This window comes from Thalassophryne amazonica, chromosome 4 (genome assembly GCF_902500255.1).
Source record: "Thalassophryne amazonica chromosome 4, fThaAma1.1, whole genome shotgun sequence".
NCBI lineage: Eukaryota > Metazoa > Chordata > Actinopteri > Batrachoidiformes > Batrachoididae > Thalassophryne > Thalassophryne amazonica.
Genome location: NC_047106.1, coordinates 76,931,230 through 76,950,194, shown reverse-complemented (window position 1 = coordinate 76,950,194; position 18,965 = coordinate 76,931,230). Strand labels below are relative to the sequence as shown.

General features: G+C 46.9%; 1 protein-coding gene across 1 annotated transcript in view; it reads left to right on the top strand.

Moving 5' to 3' along the window:
- Positions 1 to 18,965, top strand: part of LOC117508375 (cholinesterase-like) — a 124,400-nt gene that overhangs the window by 97,841 nt on the left and 7,594 nt on the right. Inside the window, exons 8-9 of the mRNA XM_034168126.1 lie at positions 1,423 to 1,632; positions 1,721 to 1,878. Coding sequence (XP_034024017.1) covers positions 1,423 to 1,632; positions 1,721 to 1,878 — 368 coding nt within the window. The remainder of the gene's footprint in view (positions 1 to 1,422; positions 1,633 to 1,720; positions 1,879 to 18,965) is intronic.

Genomic DNA, 18,965 nt, shown 5'->3' with positions numbered 1-18,965 from the left:
CATTCGCCTGTGAGCACACCTTGCGGGAGGAGTGCTCCAACCCCTTCGTCTGAGTTCTGTTTGTGCGGAAAATGGTGGAACGCTTGGAGCAACGTTATTGCATTAAATTCTGCCAGAAACTTGGCGACAGCCAAGCGGAAATGATTCGAAAAATACAGACGGCTTTCGGGGATGAAGCCATGAGCACCACACGGATTAAGGAGTGGTACAACCGATTTAAAGACGGACGCGTAACGGTGGAGAGCGAGTCGTGCTCCGGCCGACCATCGACGTCCCGAAATGAGGAGATCCAAAGTGAACGCTGTGGTGATGCGGGACTGTCGAGTGACCATCCGAGAAATTGCGGAGGAAGTGGACATAAGTACTTTTTCGGCACATTCCATTATTAGAGAAGATTTGGACATGAAGCAAGTGGCTGCGAAGTTCGTGCCGAGGTTGCTGACGGCGGAGCAAAAGCACCTCCTTGTGGAAGTCTCACAGGACATGCTGGACTCCATTCACACTGATCCCAGTTTTATGGACACCATTATAACCGGTGATGAGTCCTGGGTGTACGGTGGTACACCACGAGTACGCACCACAGCGTCAAACAGTAACGAAGGAGTATTACAGAGATGTCCTCCGTCACCTCTGTGATGCTGTAAGGCGCAAGAGATGGGAGTTGTGGGCCACAGGAAATTGGCGCCTCCACCACGACAACGCGCCAGCTCATTCCTCCAATTTAATTCGGACTTTTTTCTCTCAAAACCAAACTCCTGTGGTTCCACAGGCTCCATACTCTCCTGACATGGCCCCTTGCGACTTCTGACTGTTCCCAAAAATCAAAACACCATTAAAAGGAACGCGTTTTGAGATGTGGGAGGACATCATGGCTGCAACGACAGTGGCGCTGCGCACCATCCCGAAAAAGGCATTTTTGGAATGCTTCCAACAGTGGCGACACCGCTGGGAGAAGTGTGTGGTGTCCCAAGGAGACTACTTTGAGGGTGATTAGGTTTCCAACGCTCCAGGTAAGCCAGTTTTTTTTTTTCCCCAGCCAAAGGTCCGATACTTTTCTCACAGACCTTGTATATATATATATATATATATATATATATATATATATATATATATATATATATATATATATATATATATATCTCATCATGATCATTGCCCTGCACGCAACAACACTCATTGACACACAGTGTTTTTAAATAGGTCGTGCAATGTTCATGACTAGTTCATGAAATTAATGCGTGCCAGAAGTTTTGAACATTTCAAAATTTTCTTTGTGCACTGGCACGCAGCTGTGCACAGTTCCCGCACAGTCTACAACAGTTTGCAATGGGTTTACTCATTTGCACGCCAGATTGCATGCTTGTGCGGTGATCACATTTGTGCAAGTGTAAGTGTCACCTTTATCCTTTATTTCATTTACAGATACTCACAACAAGGAGGTAAGTGCTTTGTATATTTGTTTGACCACCGATCGTCCACCAACCCCTGGCCAACATGGGCGGGTGTTATGCATGGTTACGAGATAGAATTTGTCTTTGGAATCCCGCTAAATGAAAGTCTTGGATATACAAAGAAAGAAGTGAATATGACGAGGAAGTTTATGAAACACTGGGCCAACTTCGCCAGGACAGGGTATGTATCAATCACTTACAGTGTACATAATACTATCTGCCTTTATGACTCTTAGTAATGTTTGTGACTAGCTGTCATTGTTTGTCAGGAATCCAGGCATTGATGGAGTTGATTGGCCTGTCTTCACCCCAGAACGACAGGAGTATGTCACTTTGAATTCTGACAATCCACAGCATAAGAGCATGATGAAAGCTAAAGAGTGCCACTTCTGGAACAAACTGTTTCCAAAAATACCAAAAGTCTCAGGTTAGAGACCCACAAACACACATAATATTACATCCTTATGTATGTCAGACAAGCTTAACGGAAGGAAATGGACAGGATACAAAGCGCTTCAATAACTGATAGTACCAAAGCTCCAGATCTCACAGAGCTGTCAAGATCAACAGCAAAAATCTGATATCCCCAAAGTGCTTGTCACAGTGTTATCTCAGTATTTATTGGATTTTATAACATTGACAAACAAGCACAAATCAAAAACCAAGGGACTTGGAGTTCATGTTCATGAAACATCCAGTTCAGTCCTTTTGCTCAGTTTTGCACTACAGTGTTCCCTTTGTCTCTGATGAAAGCTATGCCACTTTTGAATGAAACATAAATACTTTTTGTGAGTCATTTCAGATGTGAAGTATTTTTGCAGTATCTTTCCATGAATCATTGTTTATGTACGCTAAACTTTAAGACAGTCTGTTATCCAAATTGAGGCAATGTGAGTGTGTGGTGTCTGCAGCAGTGCTCCGCGCAGTCGCGAGTGTGAGGGGGGGAGTGTCAGGGCAGAGGCGGGGGGTGAGGGGGTGGGGGTGGTAGTGGTGGGGGGAGCATGTATCATGTGTGCAGATATAGAGGAGAGAGGAGGAGATGCGACCGTCCTCCCCGGAGTCCCAAGCTGAATATATATATACGAGGTCTGTCAATAAAGTAACGGTCCTTTTTATTTTTTTCAAAAACTATATGGATTTCATTCATATGTTTTTACATCAGACATGCTTGAACCCTTGTGCGCATGCGTGAGTTTTTCCACGCCTGTCGGTGACGTCATTTGCCTGTGAGCACGCCTTGGGAAGGAGTGGTCCCGCCCCCTCGTTAGATTTTCATTGTCTGGAAATAGCGGAATGAAAAGGACTTTTTTTCCATCAGAATTTTTTCAGAAGCTGTTAGAGACTGGCACCTGGAAACCATTCGAAAAATTTATCTGGCTTTCGGTGAAAATTTTACGGGCTTCACAGAGAATAAGGTCTGTTACTACAGCTTTATGGACCCCTTTAAGGATGCTCGGCGCGCCGCGCTCCGAGCTGCGATGACGATGTTGTGTGGGCCGCTGAAGAGGAGGTACTGCTGGCCCACCACCACAAGATGGCGCCCTGCTTGAAGTGCGGGCTTCAAGCACGAGAGGGCGTCGGCTTTGCTGGAGGTGACAGCTGTCATTAATCAACACAAGCTGTCACCCATCACCACCACTACAAAGACCAGACTGCAACTCCACCTCCTCGCCGAGAAATCAACTACCATTCAGGTAATTTCTCTGCTGACTGACACTTTGTGTGTAATAACCTGAACTTCTGTTGCAGCCGTTTTCCTGGAGTGTGTCCTTATCTGAGGGATTGGCGTTTGGTGTGACAGCGACGGCTTCGCCTCACACCCCAACCCAGATAAGTGGTTGACCAGGAGCTGCACGAGTGTGTGTGATTGGAGGTGGAGGTTTTCCCTCCTTTACTTAATACAGACTGTGGGATTACTGAGTGTGCGAACTCACACTCATCTGGACTGTCTCTGTTCTCTGCCAGCAGTACCGGGTCTGACTGCTGAAGACAGCGGCCACCTGGGGCGCAGGGCTTGGCGGCTCCGGTGTTCTTCAGCTCCGTTGGTGTTGGAAGCTGTGTGGGGATCCAGCTCTTCTCTCTCCAGGCGTCTTCTATCGTCGAGCCTGCCCACACGTCACCTGGTGTATGATTGACAGTCCACCATATTGTTATTGTCTGTACGTTGTTGTGCGATTCACAACATTAAATTGTTACTTTTTGGCTTATCCATTGTCCGTTCATTAACGCCCCCTGTTGTGGGTCCGTGTCACGACACTTTCACAACAGGATTTCTCGGCCAGCGTCATGGATCCCGAGGGGCGTCAACCATTGCTTGAACAGCCAATGGGAGAGCGAGGTGCACAGGCAGGAGGCGTGGTGGGTGAGCTGCAACACATCTTAACCGCCTTTGCCGCTCGGTTGGACTTAGTTACCGAGCAGAGCAGTGTTCTCAATCGCAGGATAGAGGCTCTCACCGCCCAGGTGGAAGCGCATGATCAGGGCGCTGCTGCAGCACCTCCTCCTGCTGACCGTGTGCCAGAAACAGACATTCCGCTGGTCGTTCAACGACCCCCCCCACCTTCCCCTGAAGCATACATAAGCCCTCCGGAGCCGTACGGAGGCTGTGTGGAGACGTGCGCGGACTTCTTGATGCAGTGCTCGCTCGTCTTTTCACAGCGTCCCGTCATGTACGCGTCAGACGCCAGCCGGGTGGCTTACGTTATAAACTTGCTTCGAGGAGATGCACGCGCCTGGGCTACGGCGCTTTGGGAGCAGAATTCACGGCTCCTAATGGTTTATACTGAGTTTGTGAGGGAGTTCCGACAGGTGTTCGACCACCCTCATAGAGGCGAGACCGCTTCAAGTGTGCTGCTGTCGATAAGACAGGGGTGTCGGAGCGCAGCAAAGTATGCAGTCGACTTCCGCATCGCGGCAGCGCGAGCCGGCTGGAATGCTGTTGCGCTCCGCGCCGCCTTTGTAAACGGACTGTCTCTGGTCCTCAAGGAGCACCTGGTGGCGAAGGACGAGCCGCGGGATTTAGATGGGCTTATCGACCTGGTTATACGGTTAGACAACCGATTAACAGAACACCGACGGGAGCGAGACGAAGGGCGTGGTCAGGCACAAGCCGTCCCTCTTCCTCCCGGGTCTGAAAGGGAGCCGACTTCCCCACGCTCCACTGCCAGGGCTCTCCACGTGACAACAGCTCCCCCTGCTGACGTTGCTATGGAAACGAGCAGGGCCAAAAAACGATCAGATCAGAGACAAAGGAGGCTGATCCGTGGAGAGTGTTTTCTCTGTAGCTCAACTGAGCACACACAGAGAGAATGCCCCAAACGATCAAAACAGCAGCACTCGTCCTTAGAGACTGGGCTAAGGGTGGGTCACAATACCCACGCGGGGAGACCCCGTAAATCTGCACGAATCCCAGTCACGATCCTGAGTGAGGATTTAACCCTTCACGCCCCAGCACTGGTGGACACGGGGTCGGAGGGAAATCTGCTGGATAGCAGATGGGCAAAGGAGGTTGGGCTCCCTCTAGTGGCCTTACCGTCACCATTGTCGGTGCGGGCACTAGATGGCACCCTTCTTCCACTAATCACACACCAGACTCAGCCAGTGACATTGATGGTGTCTGGGAATCACAGGGAGGAGATTGTGTTTTATGTAACACCTTCTACCTCCCGAGTGATATTGGGTTTTCCATGGGTGTTAAAACACAATCCCCGGATTGATTGGCCGTCTGGGGTTGTGGTTCAGTGGAGCGAAACCTGCCACCGGGAGTGTTTAGGATCCTCGGTTCCACCCGGTGTGACAGCTAAGGAGGAGGTTTTAGTCCCCCCCAATCTGGCGGCGGTGCCAGCCGAGTACCACGACCTTGCTGACGTCTTCAGCAAGGATCTGGCACTCACGCTGCCCCCGCACTGTCTGTACGATTGTGCCATTGATTTGATACCGGGCGCTGAGTACCCGTCCAGCAGGCTGTACAACCTCTCACGTCCGGAACGCGAATCAATGGAGACCTACATCCGGGACTCGTTAGCTGCCGGGTTGATCCGGAACTCCACCTCCCCGATGGGTGCTGGTTTCTTTTTTGTGGGCAAGAAGGACGGCGGACTCCGTCCATGCATTGATTACAGAGGGCTGAACGAGATCACGGTTCGTAACCGATACCTGTTACCTCTGTTGGATTCAGTGTTCACGCCCCTGCATGGAGCCCAAATTTTCACGAAATTGAATCTTAGGAATGCTTATCACCTGGTTCGGATCCGGGAGGGAGACGAGTGGAAGACGGCATTTAACACCCCGTTAGGTCACTTTGAGTACCTGGTCATGCCGTTCGGCCTCACCAATGCGCCCGCGACGTTCCAAGCATTGGTTAATGACGTCTTGCGGGACTTCCTGCATCAGTTTGTCTTCGTATATCTAGACGATATACTCATTTTTTCTCCGGATCCTGAGACCCATGTTAAGCATGTACGTCAGGTCCTACAGCGGTTGTTGGAGAACCGGCTGTTTGTGAAGGGCGAGAAGTGTGAGTTCCACCGCTCTTCTTTGTCCTTCTTGGGGTTCATCATCTCCTCCAACTCCGTCGCCCTGATCCGGCCAAGGTTGCGGCGGTGAGAGATTGGCCCCAACCAACGAACCGTAGGAAACTACAACAGTTCCTCGGTTTTGCAAATTTCTACCGGAGGTTCATCAAGGGTTACAGTCAGGTAGTTAGCCCCCTGACAGCCCTGACCTCCACAAAAGTCCCCTTCACCTGGTCGGATCGGTGCGAAGCCGCGTTTAGGGAGTTGAAACGCCGGTTCTCAACTGCACCAGTTCTGGTGCAGCCCGATGCCAAGCGCCAGTTTATTGTTGAAGTGGATGCCTCTGACTCAGGGATAGGAGCCGTGCTATCCCAGAGCGGGGAGTCCGACAAGGTTCTCCATCCATGTGCCTACTTTTCCCGCAGGTTGACCCCAGCTGAACGGAACTATGACGTCGGCTATCGGGAACTTCTTGCGGTGAAGGAGGCTCTTGAAGAGTGGAGACACCTGTTGGAGGGAGCGCCGGTACCATTTACAGTTTTCACGGACCATCGGAACCTGGAGTACATCCGGACCGCGAAGTGTCTGAACCCCAGGCAAGCCCGCTGGTCGCTGTTCTTCGGGCGTTTTGACTTCCGGATCACCTACCGCCCCGGGACAAAGAACCAACGATCTAATGCCCTGTCCCGCGTGCACGAAGAGGAGGTCAAGACCGAGCTGTCAGACCCCCCTGACACCATCATCCCCGAGTCCACTGTCGTGGCCGCCCTTACCTGGGACGTGGAGAAGACCGTCCGGGAGGCCCTGACACGGAGCCCGGACCCGGGGACCGGTCCGAAGAACAAACTGTACGTCCCACCAGAGGCCAGGGCTGCGGTCCTTGACTTCTGTCATGGTTCCAAGCTCTCCTGTCACCCAGGGGTGCGAAGAACCGTGGCAGTGGTCCGGCAGCGCTTCTGGTGGGCGTCTATGGAAGCCGACGTCCGGGAGTATGTCCAGGCCTGCACCACATGCGCCAGGGGCAAAGCTGACCATCACAAGGCCCAAGGCCTCCTCCAGCCTCTGCCAGTGCCTCGTCGCCCCTGGTCTCATATCGGCCTGGACTTTGTCACGGGCCTCCCGCCGTCCCAGGGAAACACCACCATCCTAAAGATACTGGACCGGTTTTCCAAGGCGGCCCACTTCGTGGCCCTCCCGAAGCTCCCGACGGCTCAGGAGACTGCAGACCACCTGGTCCACCACGTCGTGCGTCTGCATGGGATTCCATCAGACATTGTCTCGGATCGTGGTCCTCAGTTCTCCTCCCAGGTCTGGCAGAGTTTCTGTAGGGAACTGGGGGCCACCGTCAGTCTCTCGTCTGGGTACCACCCCCAGACGAACGGGCAGGCAGAGCGGACAAACCAGGAACTGGAGCAGGCCCTCCGTTGCGTGACCTCCGCGCACCCGACGGCCTGGAGTGACCATCTGGCCTGGATCGAGTACGCTCATAATAGCCAAGTCTCGTCTGCCACCGACCTCTCCCCATTTGAAGTGTGTTTGGGGTACCAGCCCCCATTGTTCCCGCTAGTGGAGGGAGAGGTCGGGGTGCCCTCGGTCCAGGCCCATCTGAGAAGGTGCCGTCGGGTGTGGCGTACCGCCCGCTCTGCCCTGCTCAAAGCCCGGACGAGGGCCAAGAACCATGCAGACCGCCGGCGTGCCCTGGCCCCTGCGTACCAGCCTGGGCAGGAGGTTTGGCTTTCTACAAAGGACATTCCCCTGCAAGTGGAATCCCAAAAGTTGAAGGACAGATACATCGGTCCTTTCCCTATCCTCAAGGTCCTCAGTCCAGCCGCAGTGAAGCTGAAGCTGCCAGCTTCACTGCGGATCCACCCGGTTTTCCATGTGTCCCACATCAAACCTCACCACGTGTCACCCCTCTGTGCCCCCGGACCGGCGCCGCCTCCTGCCCGGATCATCGACGGGGAGCCGGCTTGGACCGTGCGCCGGCTCCTGGACGTCCGTCGGAAGGGCCGGGGGTTCCAGTATTTGGTGGACTGGGAGGGGTATGGACCCGAAGAACGCTCCTGGGTGAAGAGGAGCTTCATCCTGGACCCGGCCCTCCTGGCCGACTTCTACCGGAGGCGCCCGTTGAGGGGGGGGTCCTGTTGTGTGGGCCGCTGAAGAGGAGGTACTGCTGGCCCACCACCACAAGATGGCGCCCTGCTTGAAGTGCGGGCTTCAAGCACGAGAGGGCGTCGGCTTTGCTGGAGGTGACAGCTGTCATTAATCAACACAAGCTGTCACCCATCACCACCACTACAAAGACCGGACTGCAACTCCACCTCCTCGCCGAGAAATCAACTACCATTCAGGTAATTTCTCTGCTGACTTACACTTTGTGTGTAATAACCTGAACTTCTGTTGCAGCCGTTTTCCTGGAGTGTGTCCTTATCTGAGGGATTGGCGTTTGGTGTGACAGCGACGGCTTCGCCTCACACCCCAACCCAGATAAGTGGTTGACCAGGAGCTGCACGAGTGTGTGTGATTGGAGGTGGAGGTTTTCCCTCCTTTACTTAATACAGACTGTGGGATTACTGAGTGTGCAAACTCACACTCATCTGGACTGTCTCTGTTCTCTGCCAGCAGTACCGGGTCTGACTGCTGAAGACAGCGGCCACCTGGGGCGCAGGGCTTGGCGGCTCCGGTGTTCTTCAGCTCCGTTGGTGTTGGAAGCTGTGTGGGGATCCAGCTCTTCTCTCTCCAGGCGTCTTCTATCGTCGAGCCTGCCCACACGTCACCTGGTGTATGATTGACAGTCCACCATATTGTTATTGTCTGTACGTTGTTGTGCGATTCAGACATTAAATTGTTACTTTTTGGCTTATCGGAACACCTCCGTTTCGCCGTGTCAGAGGACAAGTTTGGACATGTCCAGCTCTCCACAATTTCACTGATACTTACTGGACTGGTAAGCATTGAAAGCCGAGATAGACATGTCCAAACGGAGGTGTTCCTTTGTCTCGCTTCCAAAGCGAATCGGTCTTTACACGCGAAGCCTCCGCGCGGCTTTCCATGACAAAATCTCTTGTTAAAAGAGAAATCTGCCGGAAAATGGCTGATGTCCAGTTCTTGTGATAACCAGAGAAAGAGCACACGACGGTCTCGTATCCACAGAGCCATCCGTTTAGAAATGGTCCGGTGGTTTGTGCCTCATCGTCGCAGCTCGGAGCGCGGCGCACCGAGCGTCCTTAAAGGGGTCCTTAAAGGGGTCCTTAAAGGGGTCCTTAAAGCTGTATTAACAGACCTTATTGTCTCTGAAGCCCGTAAAATTTTCACCGAAAGCCAGATACATTTTTCGAATGGTTTCCAGGTGCCAGTCTCTAACAGCTTCTGAAAAAATTCTGATGGAAAAAAGTCCTTTTCATTCCGCCATTTCCAGACAATGAAAATCCGACGAGGGGGCGGGACTACTCCTTCCCAAGGCGTGCTCACAGGCGAATGATGTCACCGACAGGCGTGGAAAAACTCACGCATGCGCACGAGGGTTCAAGCATGTCTGACGTAAAAACATATGAATGAAATCCATATAGTTTTTGAAAAAAATAAAAAGCACCGTTACTTTATTGACAGACCTCGTATATATATATATATCAGGTCTGTCAATAAAGTAACGGTCCTTTTTTATATATATATATATATATACGAGGTCTATTAGAAAAGTATCCGACCTTATTATTTTTTTCAAAAACCATATGGATTTGAATCACGTGTGATTATATCAGACATGCTTGAACCCTCGTGGGCATGCGAGAGTTTTTTCACCTGTCGGTTACGTCATTCGCCTGTGGGCAGTCTTTGAGTGAGGAGTGGCCCACCCTCTCATCGATTTTTTCATTGTTTAGGAATGGCTCAGAGACTGCTGCTTTGTTTGATCAAATTGTTTTCAAAACTGTAAGGCACAACTGAGTGGACACCATTTGATAAATTCAGCTGGTTTTTGGTAAAAATTTTAATGGCTGATGAGAGATTTTGGTCTGATAGTGTCGCCGTGAGGACGGCCCACGGCGCCTGATGGCGATCTGCACTTCGGCGGCAGTGTCTCGCCGTTTCAAGTTGAAAACTTCCACATTTCAGGCTCTGTTGACCCAGGAAGTCGTCAGAGAACAGAGAACTTTCAGAAGAAGTCGGCATGAGGAGTTTATTCGGACATTCCATTGTTAACGGACATTTTGTAATGAAAGAATGTGCGGGCAGAGTCACATGTCGGGCCGGACCCGACCGCAGGGGGTCGCGACAGGAAAAACACCTCCGTTGGAAACCTTAACGGGCAAGTTGGAACATGCCCAAGCTGTTAAACAATTTCTCAGTTACTCACTTGTTGAAAGCCCTCAAAAGCTGCCTGAATTTTACAAATGGTTTTCAACACGGAGGTGTTTTTCCTGTTGCGGCGCACACAGTTTTGCCGAGTCATCACGGAAACGACTCGGCGAATTTGCGCTCACATCTTTCATTACAAAATGTCCTTAAACAGTGGAATGTCCGCATAAAGTCCTCATGCCGGCCTCTTCTGAATCTTCTCTGTTCTCTCACGACATCCTGGGTGAATTAAGCCTTAAATTAGGATGTTTTCAGGTTGAAACAGGCCGACGACGGCGCCTGGAAGCGCTGCACGACGTCCCACTGCATGGGAAGTCCTTACACCGACAGAAACACCCCATAATCTCTCATCAGCCGTTAAACTTTTCACCGAAAACCAGCTTAATTTCTCGAATAGTGTCCACTCGGATATTCCTCACAGGTCTAGAAAAAATTTTGATAAAGCAACGCGCGCCGTCTCGAGCAGCGTGTGAAACAAAGGAATTCAGCCAAGAGGGCGGGACCACATCTCACTCAAGGCCTGCCCACAGGGAAATGACGTCACCGACACGCGTGAAAAACCTCACGCATGCGCACGAGGGTTCAAGCATGATTGGTGTAATCGCATGTCATTCAAATCCATATAGTTAAAAAAAATAATAAAAGGGTCGGTTTATTATCTAATAGACCTCGTATATATATATATATATATATATATATATATATATATATATATATATATATATATATATATATATATATATATATATATATATATATATACACAGTGAGGAAAATAAGTATTTGAACACCCTGCAGTTTTGCAAGTTCTCCCACTTAGAAATCATGGAGGGGTCTGAAATTTTCATCTTAGGTGCATGTCCACTGTGAGAGACATAATTTAAAAAAAAAAAATTCCGGAAATCACAATGTATGATTTTTTAATAATTTATTTTTATGTTACTGCTGCAAATAAGTATTTGAACACCTGTGAAAATCAATGGTAATATTTGGTACAGTAGCCTTTGTTTGCAATTACAGAGGTCAAACTTTTCCTGTAGTTTTTGACCACGTTTTCACATACTGCAGCAGGGATTTTGGTCCACTCCTCCATACAGATCTTCTCCAAATCTTTCAGGTTTGGAGTTTCAGCTCCCTCCAAAGATTTTCTATTGAGTTCAGGTCTGGAGACTGGCCAGGCCACTCCAGGACCTTGAAATGCTTCTTACGGAGCCCCTCCTTAGTTGCCCTGGCTGTGTGTTTGGGGTCATTGTCATGCTGGAAGACCCAGCCATGACCCATCTTCAATGCTCTTACTGAGAGAAGGAGGTTGTTTGCCAAAATCTCTCAATACATGACCCCATCCATTGTCCCTTTAATACGGTGCAGTCGTCCTGTCCCCTTTGCAGAAGAGCACCCCCAGAGTATGATGTTTCCACCCCCATGCTTCACGGTTGGGATGGTTTTCTTGGGGTTGTTCTCATCCTCTAAACGTGGTAAGTGGAGTTGATTCCAAAAAGCTCTATTCTGGTCTCATCTGACCACATGACCTTCTCCCATGCCTCCTCTGAATCATCCAGATGGTCACGGGTGAACTTCAAACGGGCCTGGACATGTGCTGGCTTGAGCAGGGGGACCTTGCTGCCCTGCAGGATTTTAAACCATGATAGTATCATGTGTTGCTAATGTAATCTTTGTGACTGTGGCTCCAGCTCTCTTCAGGTCATTGACCAGGTCCTCCTGTGTAGTTCTGAGCTTTCTCAGAATCATCCTTACCCCACAAAATGAGATCTTGCATGGAATCCCAGACCGAGGGAGATTGACAGTCATCTCACCGAGGGAGACTGACAGGTTTTCAAGTCTCACATTGTGGTTTGTGCTCGTCAACAACCAGTCAATATTTTAGTTTGAGGCTGTACGATTTTTTTAAACTCTGTCCGTTTGCGACAAGCCCGTGAGAGGCCCCAGCCGGGACCGGAGTTCGGCAGAGGTTGCTATTAGCCTGCGGCTCGTTGGAGGCCTCCAGCCAGGGCCAGAGCTCAACATCAGCCCGCAGTTCATGGGAAGTTCCAGCAAGGACCACTTTGTCGGTGGGCGACAACGGCCCGCAGCTTGTTGAAGGCCCCTGCCAGGACGGTGACCCGTCGAGGGCCCCAGCCAGGACCGGAGTTGACGGAGTTGACGGAGGTTGCCATTAGCTTAGCCTAGCCTAGCCTGCAGAAGCAGGCCTTCAGCTTAAGCCAGAGGAGGGAGTAGCAAGATGGCTACCAAGGAACCATACAGTTTCGCAGATACTGTGCATGCACCTCACAAACTGTTGAAATCCATTAAAATCCAACAATCCCTAACAGAATATGGATTTTGGGGTCATCTTAGCAATTTTTCTGTTTTTTTTATCAATGCGGGGTCGGTTTACAGCCATAAACTCATACTGGCCTTCTTTATGTACAAGAAGTCATTATCTCCTGCATTCAGCTTTGCTTGACTATGGACCTGAAAAGATTCCGTCGAAGCCAGCCAAGCCAGCCAAGTCAAAACCTGTAAGTGCTTCTACAAACTTGCTCTACTTGGCTGTTATAGTACTGCTGGCGGGGGATGTTGAGATCAACCCTGGACCGGAGTCACAACTGTCTAGGCTTGATCTCTGTGTGCAGTTAGCCAGAAATTTACAGCCATTTCAAGCATTCCACTTTCCAGCAGTGCAGTTCCCATTGGCTGCTCCGTGGGTGCCGAGACTGTTGCTGGAACTGCCGGGTCTGTTACGATTTGCTTTGATGGCGCAGATTGGGTGTGCACCAGTTTTATAGTGCGTGTGGTTACCAGGACCGATGTTGGGAGCCTTGCTGGGTCAGGGGGAGATCATCTATGCCCCGGCTCTCCCTGTGTCAGCGGGGACGGTGTGTTCCGAAGGGCCTGTGCTGGGAGTCCACCCCTCTGCTTTACGAAGGAATGGTGTTGCTCCTTTGTGTGCAAAGTGTGCATGTCCTGCACTGCCTGTGCGTCCTGGATCAATAGAGCCTGAAATGTGGAGGTTTTCCGCTTGAAACAGGCTGACGACGGCGCCTGAGAGCGCTGCGCGACGTCTCGCACCATGGGAAGTCCTTAAAGCGACAGTATCACCTCAAAATCTCTCATCAGCCGTTAAAATTTTCACCGAAAACCAGCTTAATTTTTCGAACCGTGTCCACTTCGATGTGCCTCACAGGTTTAGAAAAAGGTTTGAGCAAACAAAGCGCCAGTCTCTCAGCAACTTCTCAGACAAAGGAATTCCGATGAGGGGCTGGACGACTCCTCCCACAAGGAGTGCTCACAGGTGAATGACGTCACCGACAGGCGTGGAAAAACTCACGCATGCGCACGAGGGTTCAAGCATGTCTGACGTAAAAACATATGAATGAAATCCATATAGTTTTAGAAAAAAATAAAAAGGACCTATACTTTATTGACAGCCCTCGTACATGTAGTTTTTTTTGTTTGTTTGTTTTTAACTGTGGCTTTCTAACTTGACTGAATTTGTGTAAGCTAACCTTCATGCTCAGATCATGTCAGTGTCCTTTTGTTTCCTGTTTTTTGTCTAGTCAGTGTCTTGTTGTAGTAGTTGGTGACTCCTATGTAATGTAGTCTGCTGTATTGTAATCTCCTGTGATGTTTGTGTGTTTTTACTGTAAATTGTTTAATTCTTATAGTCTTTCAGGGACTACAGATGGAAATTAGCCCATGGCTATAATCTGACATATTTACACTTTATGTGTTCATTAATATGTGTTGTCCCTTTTAAATAAATAAATGTAAAATGTAAATGTAAATCTTGTGTTTCTTCCACTTGCTAATAAATAATCATAACAGTTGTCTTCTACCAAGCTGCTTGCCTGTTGTCCTGTAGTCCATCCCAGTCTTGTGCAGGTCTACAGTTTTGTCTCTGGTGTCCTTAGACAGCTCTTTGGTCTTGGCTATGGTGGACAGGTTGGAGTGTGATTGATTGAGTGTGTGAACAGGTGTCTTTTATACAGGTAACAAGTTCAAACAGGTGCAGAATAGTGCAGAATAAGAGGGCTTCTTAAAGACAAATTAACAGGTCTGTGTAAGCCAGAATTCTTGTTGGTTGGTAGGTGTTCAAATACTTATTTGCAGCAGTAACATACAAATAAATTATTAAAAAAAAAATCATACATTGTGATTTCCGGATTTTTTTTTCAGATTATGTCTCTCATAGTGGACATGCACCTAAGATGAAAATTTCAGACCCCTCCATGATTTCCAAGTGGGAGAACTTGCAAAACTGCAGGGTGTTCAAATACTTATTTTCCTCACTGTGTATATATATATATATATATATATATATATATATATATATACGAGGGCTGTCAATAAAGTTACGGTCCTTTTTATTTTTTTCAAAAACTATATGGATTTCATTCATATGTTTTTACGTCAGACATGCTTGAACCCTCGTGCGCATGCGTGAGTTTTTCCACGCCTGTCGGTGACGTCATTCGCCTGTGAGCACTCCTTGTGGGAGGAGTCGTCCAGCCCCTCGTCAGAATTCCTTTGTCTGAGAAGTTGCTGAGAGACTGGCGCGTTGTTTGATCAAAATTTTTTCTAAACCTGTGAGACACATCGAAGTGGACACGGTTCGAAAAATTAAGCTGGTTTTCAGTGAAAATTTTAACGGCTGATGAGAGATTTTGAGGTGATTCTGTCGCTTTAAGGACTTTTCACGGTGCGAGACGTCGCGCAGCGCTCTCAGGCGGCGTCATCAGCCTGTTCAAGCTGAAAACCTCCACATTTCAGGCTCTATTGATCCAGGACGTCGTGAGAGAACAGAGAAGTTTCAGAAGAAGTCGGTTTCAGCATTTTATCCGGATATTCCACTGTTAAAGGAGATTTTTTTAATGAAAGACGTGCGGACGGGTCCGCGCGTCGGGACGCAGCCGCCGCGACGCTCCGCCACAGGAAAAACACCTCTGTTGAAAGCCTTAAGGACAAGTTGGAACATGTCCTGCCTGTTAAACAATTTCTCATATACTCACTCCACTGAAAGCCATCAAAAGCCGCCTGGATTTTACAAATGGTTATCAACACGGAGGTGTTTCTCCTGTGCCGCCGCACCGCGTCGGCTGCGTCCCGACGCGCGGACCCGTCCGCATGTCTTTCATTTAAAAAAATCTCCTTTAACAGTGGAATATCCGGATAAAATGCTGAAACCGACTTCTTCTGAAACTTCTCTGTTCTCTCACGACGTCCTGGATCAATAGAGCCTGAAATGTGGAGGTTTTCAGCTTGAAACAGGCTGATGACGGCGCCTGAGAGCGCTGAGCGACGTCTCGCACCATGGGAAGTCCTTAAAGAGACAGAATCACCTCAAAATCTCTCATCAGCCGTTAAAATTTTCACTGAAAACCAGCTTAATTTTTCGAACCATGTCCACTTCGATGTGTCTCACAGGTTTAGAAAAAATTCTGATCAAACAACGCGCCAGTCTCTCAGCAACTTCTCAGACAAAGGAATTCCAACGAGGGGCTGGATGACTCCTCCCACAAGGAGTGCTCACAGGCGAATGACGTCACCGACAGGCGTGGAAAAACTCACGCATGCGCACGAGGGTTCAAGCATGTCTGACGTAAAAACATATGAATGAATTCCATATAGTTTTTGAAAAAAATAAAAAGGACCGTTACTTTATTGACAGCCCTCGTATGTATATATATATATATATATATATATATATATATATATATATATATATATATATATATATATATATATATATATATATATATATATATGTATATATATATATACACACGCACACACACACACACACACACACACATTCATTATTTCTTCACATGCAATGTCCACTGCAATATATGCCATAACAATATCCAAAGAACATTACATAATATTCTAAATAATTTCAATTTGATGAATTATTCATTTAACAACCATCAAATCCAAAAAAAACAATCACAAATTCATTGTGATCAGAACACACTTCAGGGGATATAATTAAATTCACCACATATTTACTCACATTAACAAAGTAAACACTATAATGATCCTCTGTAGTGTAAGCAACATCAATAATTTGTTGGTGTGGTAAAGACCGCAGAAGTTTGCAGCATGTTCTGACGCAACTAAATTTACCATGTGTCAGTGTCTTCTTATAACAACACATCGGTGTGGAGGTAATTCTTGATCCTGGCTGATTTATTTTAGTATGCCCCCCAGAAAAGAGCAAAAATCCCCCGTCTCATCCAGACCCTGTTCCACACACTGGGTCCCCTCTGTCCTTTCCTGAAATTAAAAACAAAACAATGAAATCATCTGATTCCGTGTAGCTGGGAGTATCAGAGCCACTGAGTGCATGTTTCCGCCACAGAAGACAAAGGCATTCGTCAATCCCCTGATGAAATAAATTCAACAAATTAAGACAAAACACACAATCATTCCCAAAAAATACCAGGTACAAGTTCACTGGGAGAATTTAATACACTGCAAATGTCCCCTCCAAATTCATTTCAAAAGAATCCCTGAAATCTGAAAAGAGAAAAGAAGTGTTCCATTTCAATAGTGATATCTGAACAGCAACATCCAACCTCTAATTAAGCCAAAATTTGGACATTTTATGCTTCCAATTAATGTAAGTAATCTTTAAAATTGGTCAAGATTTTTTTGCAATTTTGTGTTGAAATTATGTTAATTAAAATATTAGCACTAAGTAATAGCCAATTCAATTATATAAGTACTACAACAATGCTGAAAGCAGAATTAATGCCAATAAAGGATTAATTTGGAAAAAAAAAATCAAGAAAAATAGCAAACATGTAAATCCAGGTAATCACTATAAAACAAAATATACATGAATCGAATTCTATATATATTCTCATACTTACCAAATAAGGGAGACAAGCAATAGATCAAATTTAAAATCAAGTAATCAAACAATGAAGAAAAAAAAATGCAGTTAATCATGTTAGCCATTTGCACACTTAGACAAATCACAACATTCACAAGCCCAACGTTAATATCTGTGCAGAGGTGTCAGGTAAGGAAGTACAAATACTTCGTTACTGTACTTAAGTACACTTTTTAGGTATCTATACTTTACTCCATTACTTATTTTTCTGCCTACTTCTGACTTCTACTCATTACATTTTCACACAAGTATCTGTACTTTCTATTCCTTACATTTTTAAAACAAACAGCCTCGTTACTCTTGGCTTCAGTTTAATGTTTATATATATATTTCACGTCATGTGCGCCTGTAATCAACTTTTCTGCAGCGCAGCTTTGCTTTGAACCGTGAACCAATCGAAGCAGTGGTTCGCAGATTGAAGCAATGCTTCGACCTATTGCTTCGTTTATTCTTTCTTTCTTTCGCTTAATTTCCCCCCGCTAAAACCCTAAAGAGCATACTTCTGTGAGTATTATTTACCTTTTCTATGTTAAACCGACCTGTTATGGTCTTCTGAAACAGTTGATAGATGTATTTTATAACTTAAAAACGGGAGCGACGCTAACGCATTAGCATGTCTATGGCATTTTCAATGTTAAAAGTTAGCATTAAGCAATTGCAGCTGTCATCATGTTTGGGTGCATTTGTTTTCAAATTGTAATATTTCTTAAATTTATTTTTGTTTATATATGAATAATCTAATGATTATTATATACAATTTTAGAGAAAGAGGCAAAAAGAACCTGAATAGAAACAAAACAGAAAATATAAAAGCAACTAACAATGAACATACATAAATAAATAAATACATACATAAATAAATAAGTGTTTCCTGTGAACACCTAGTGACTCTTACACCTCCACTTCATCCCCGTCTTATTTAATGACAGTTTGTTTCGGTCAAACCATATTTTCAGTTTGTTAATTTCTTCAGTGATTTTCTCCAGAACTATCTGCCAAACTAGAAAACTGCTGCATCCTAGTAAGAGCAGAATACTACTGGAATGAATCTGAATAAGGAAAGTTGTTTTTTTTTTTTTTTTTTTTTCTTCACTAAATGGATGTTGCACTCACTGCAGTTTATTGTCTGGAATAGTCCCAGATTGCATTTCAGAGCTTCTAGAATTGAAACATTTTCGTGCAGGTGGTGTTGGGGGTAATTTGGGGTTTTGGGTCTTGGGCCACATGTAGAATTAATCAGTTTTTAAATTAAGCTTTCAATTCATAGAGTGGCATCTACCTTTTTTTTTTAAAGGTTACTTTATACTTTTATACTTTAAGTAGGATTTGGAGCACATACTTTTTCACTTTTACTTGAGTAAAGAGGTCAAGTTCATACTTCAACTTTTACCAGAGTGTTTTTAAACTGCAGTATCTATATTTCTACTTAATCAATCAATCAATCAATTTTTTTATATAGCGCCAAATCACAACAAACAGTTGCCCCAAGGCGCTTTATATTGTAAGGCAAGGCCATACAATAATTATGTAAAACCCCAACGGTCAAAACGACCCCCTGTGAGCAAGCACTTGGCTACAGTGGGAAGGAAAAACTCCCTTTTAACAGGAAGAAACCTCCAGCAGAACCAGGCTCAGGGAGGGGCAGTCTTCTGCTGGGACTGGTTGGGGCTGAGGGAGAGAACCAAGAAAAAGACATGCTGTGGAGGGGAGCAGAGATCGATCACTAATGATTAAATGCAGAGTGGT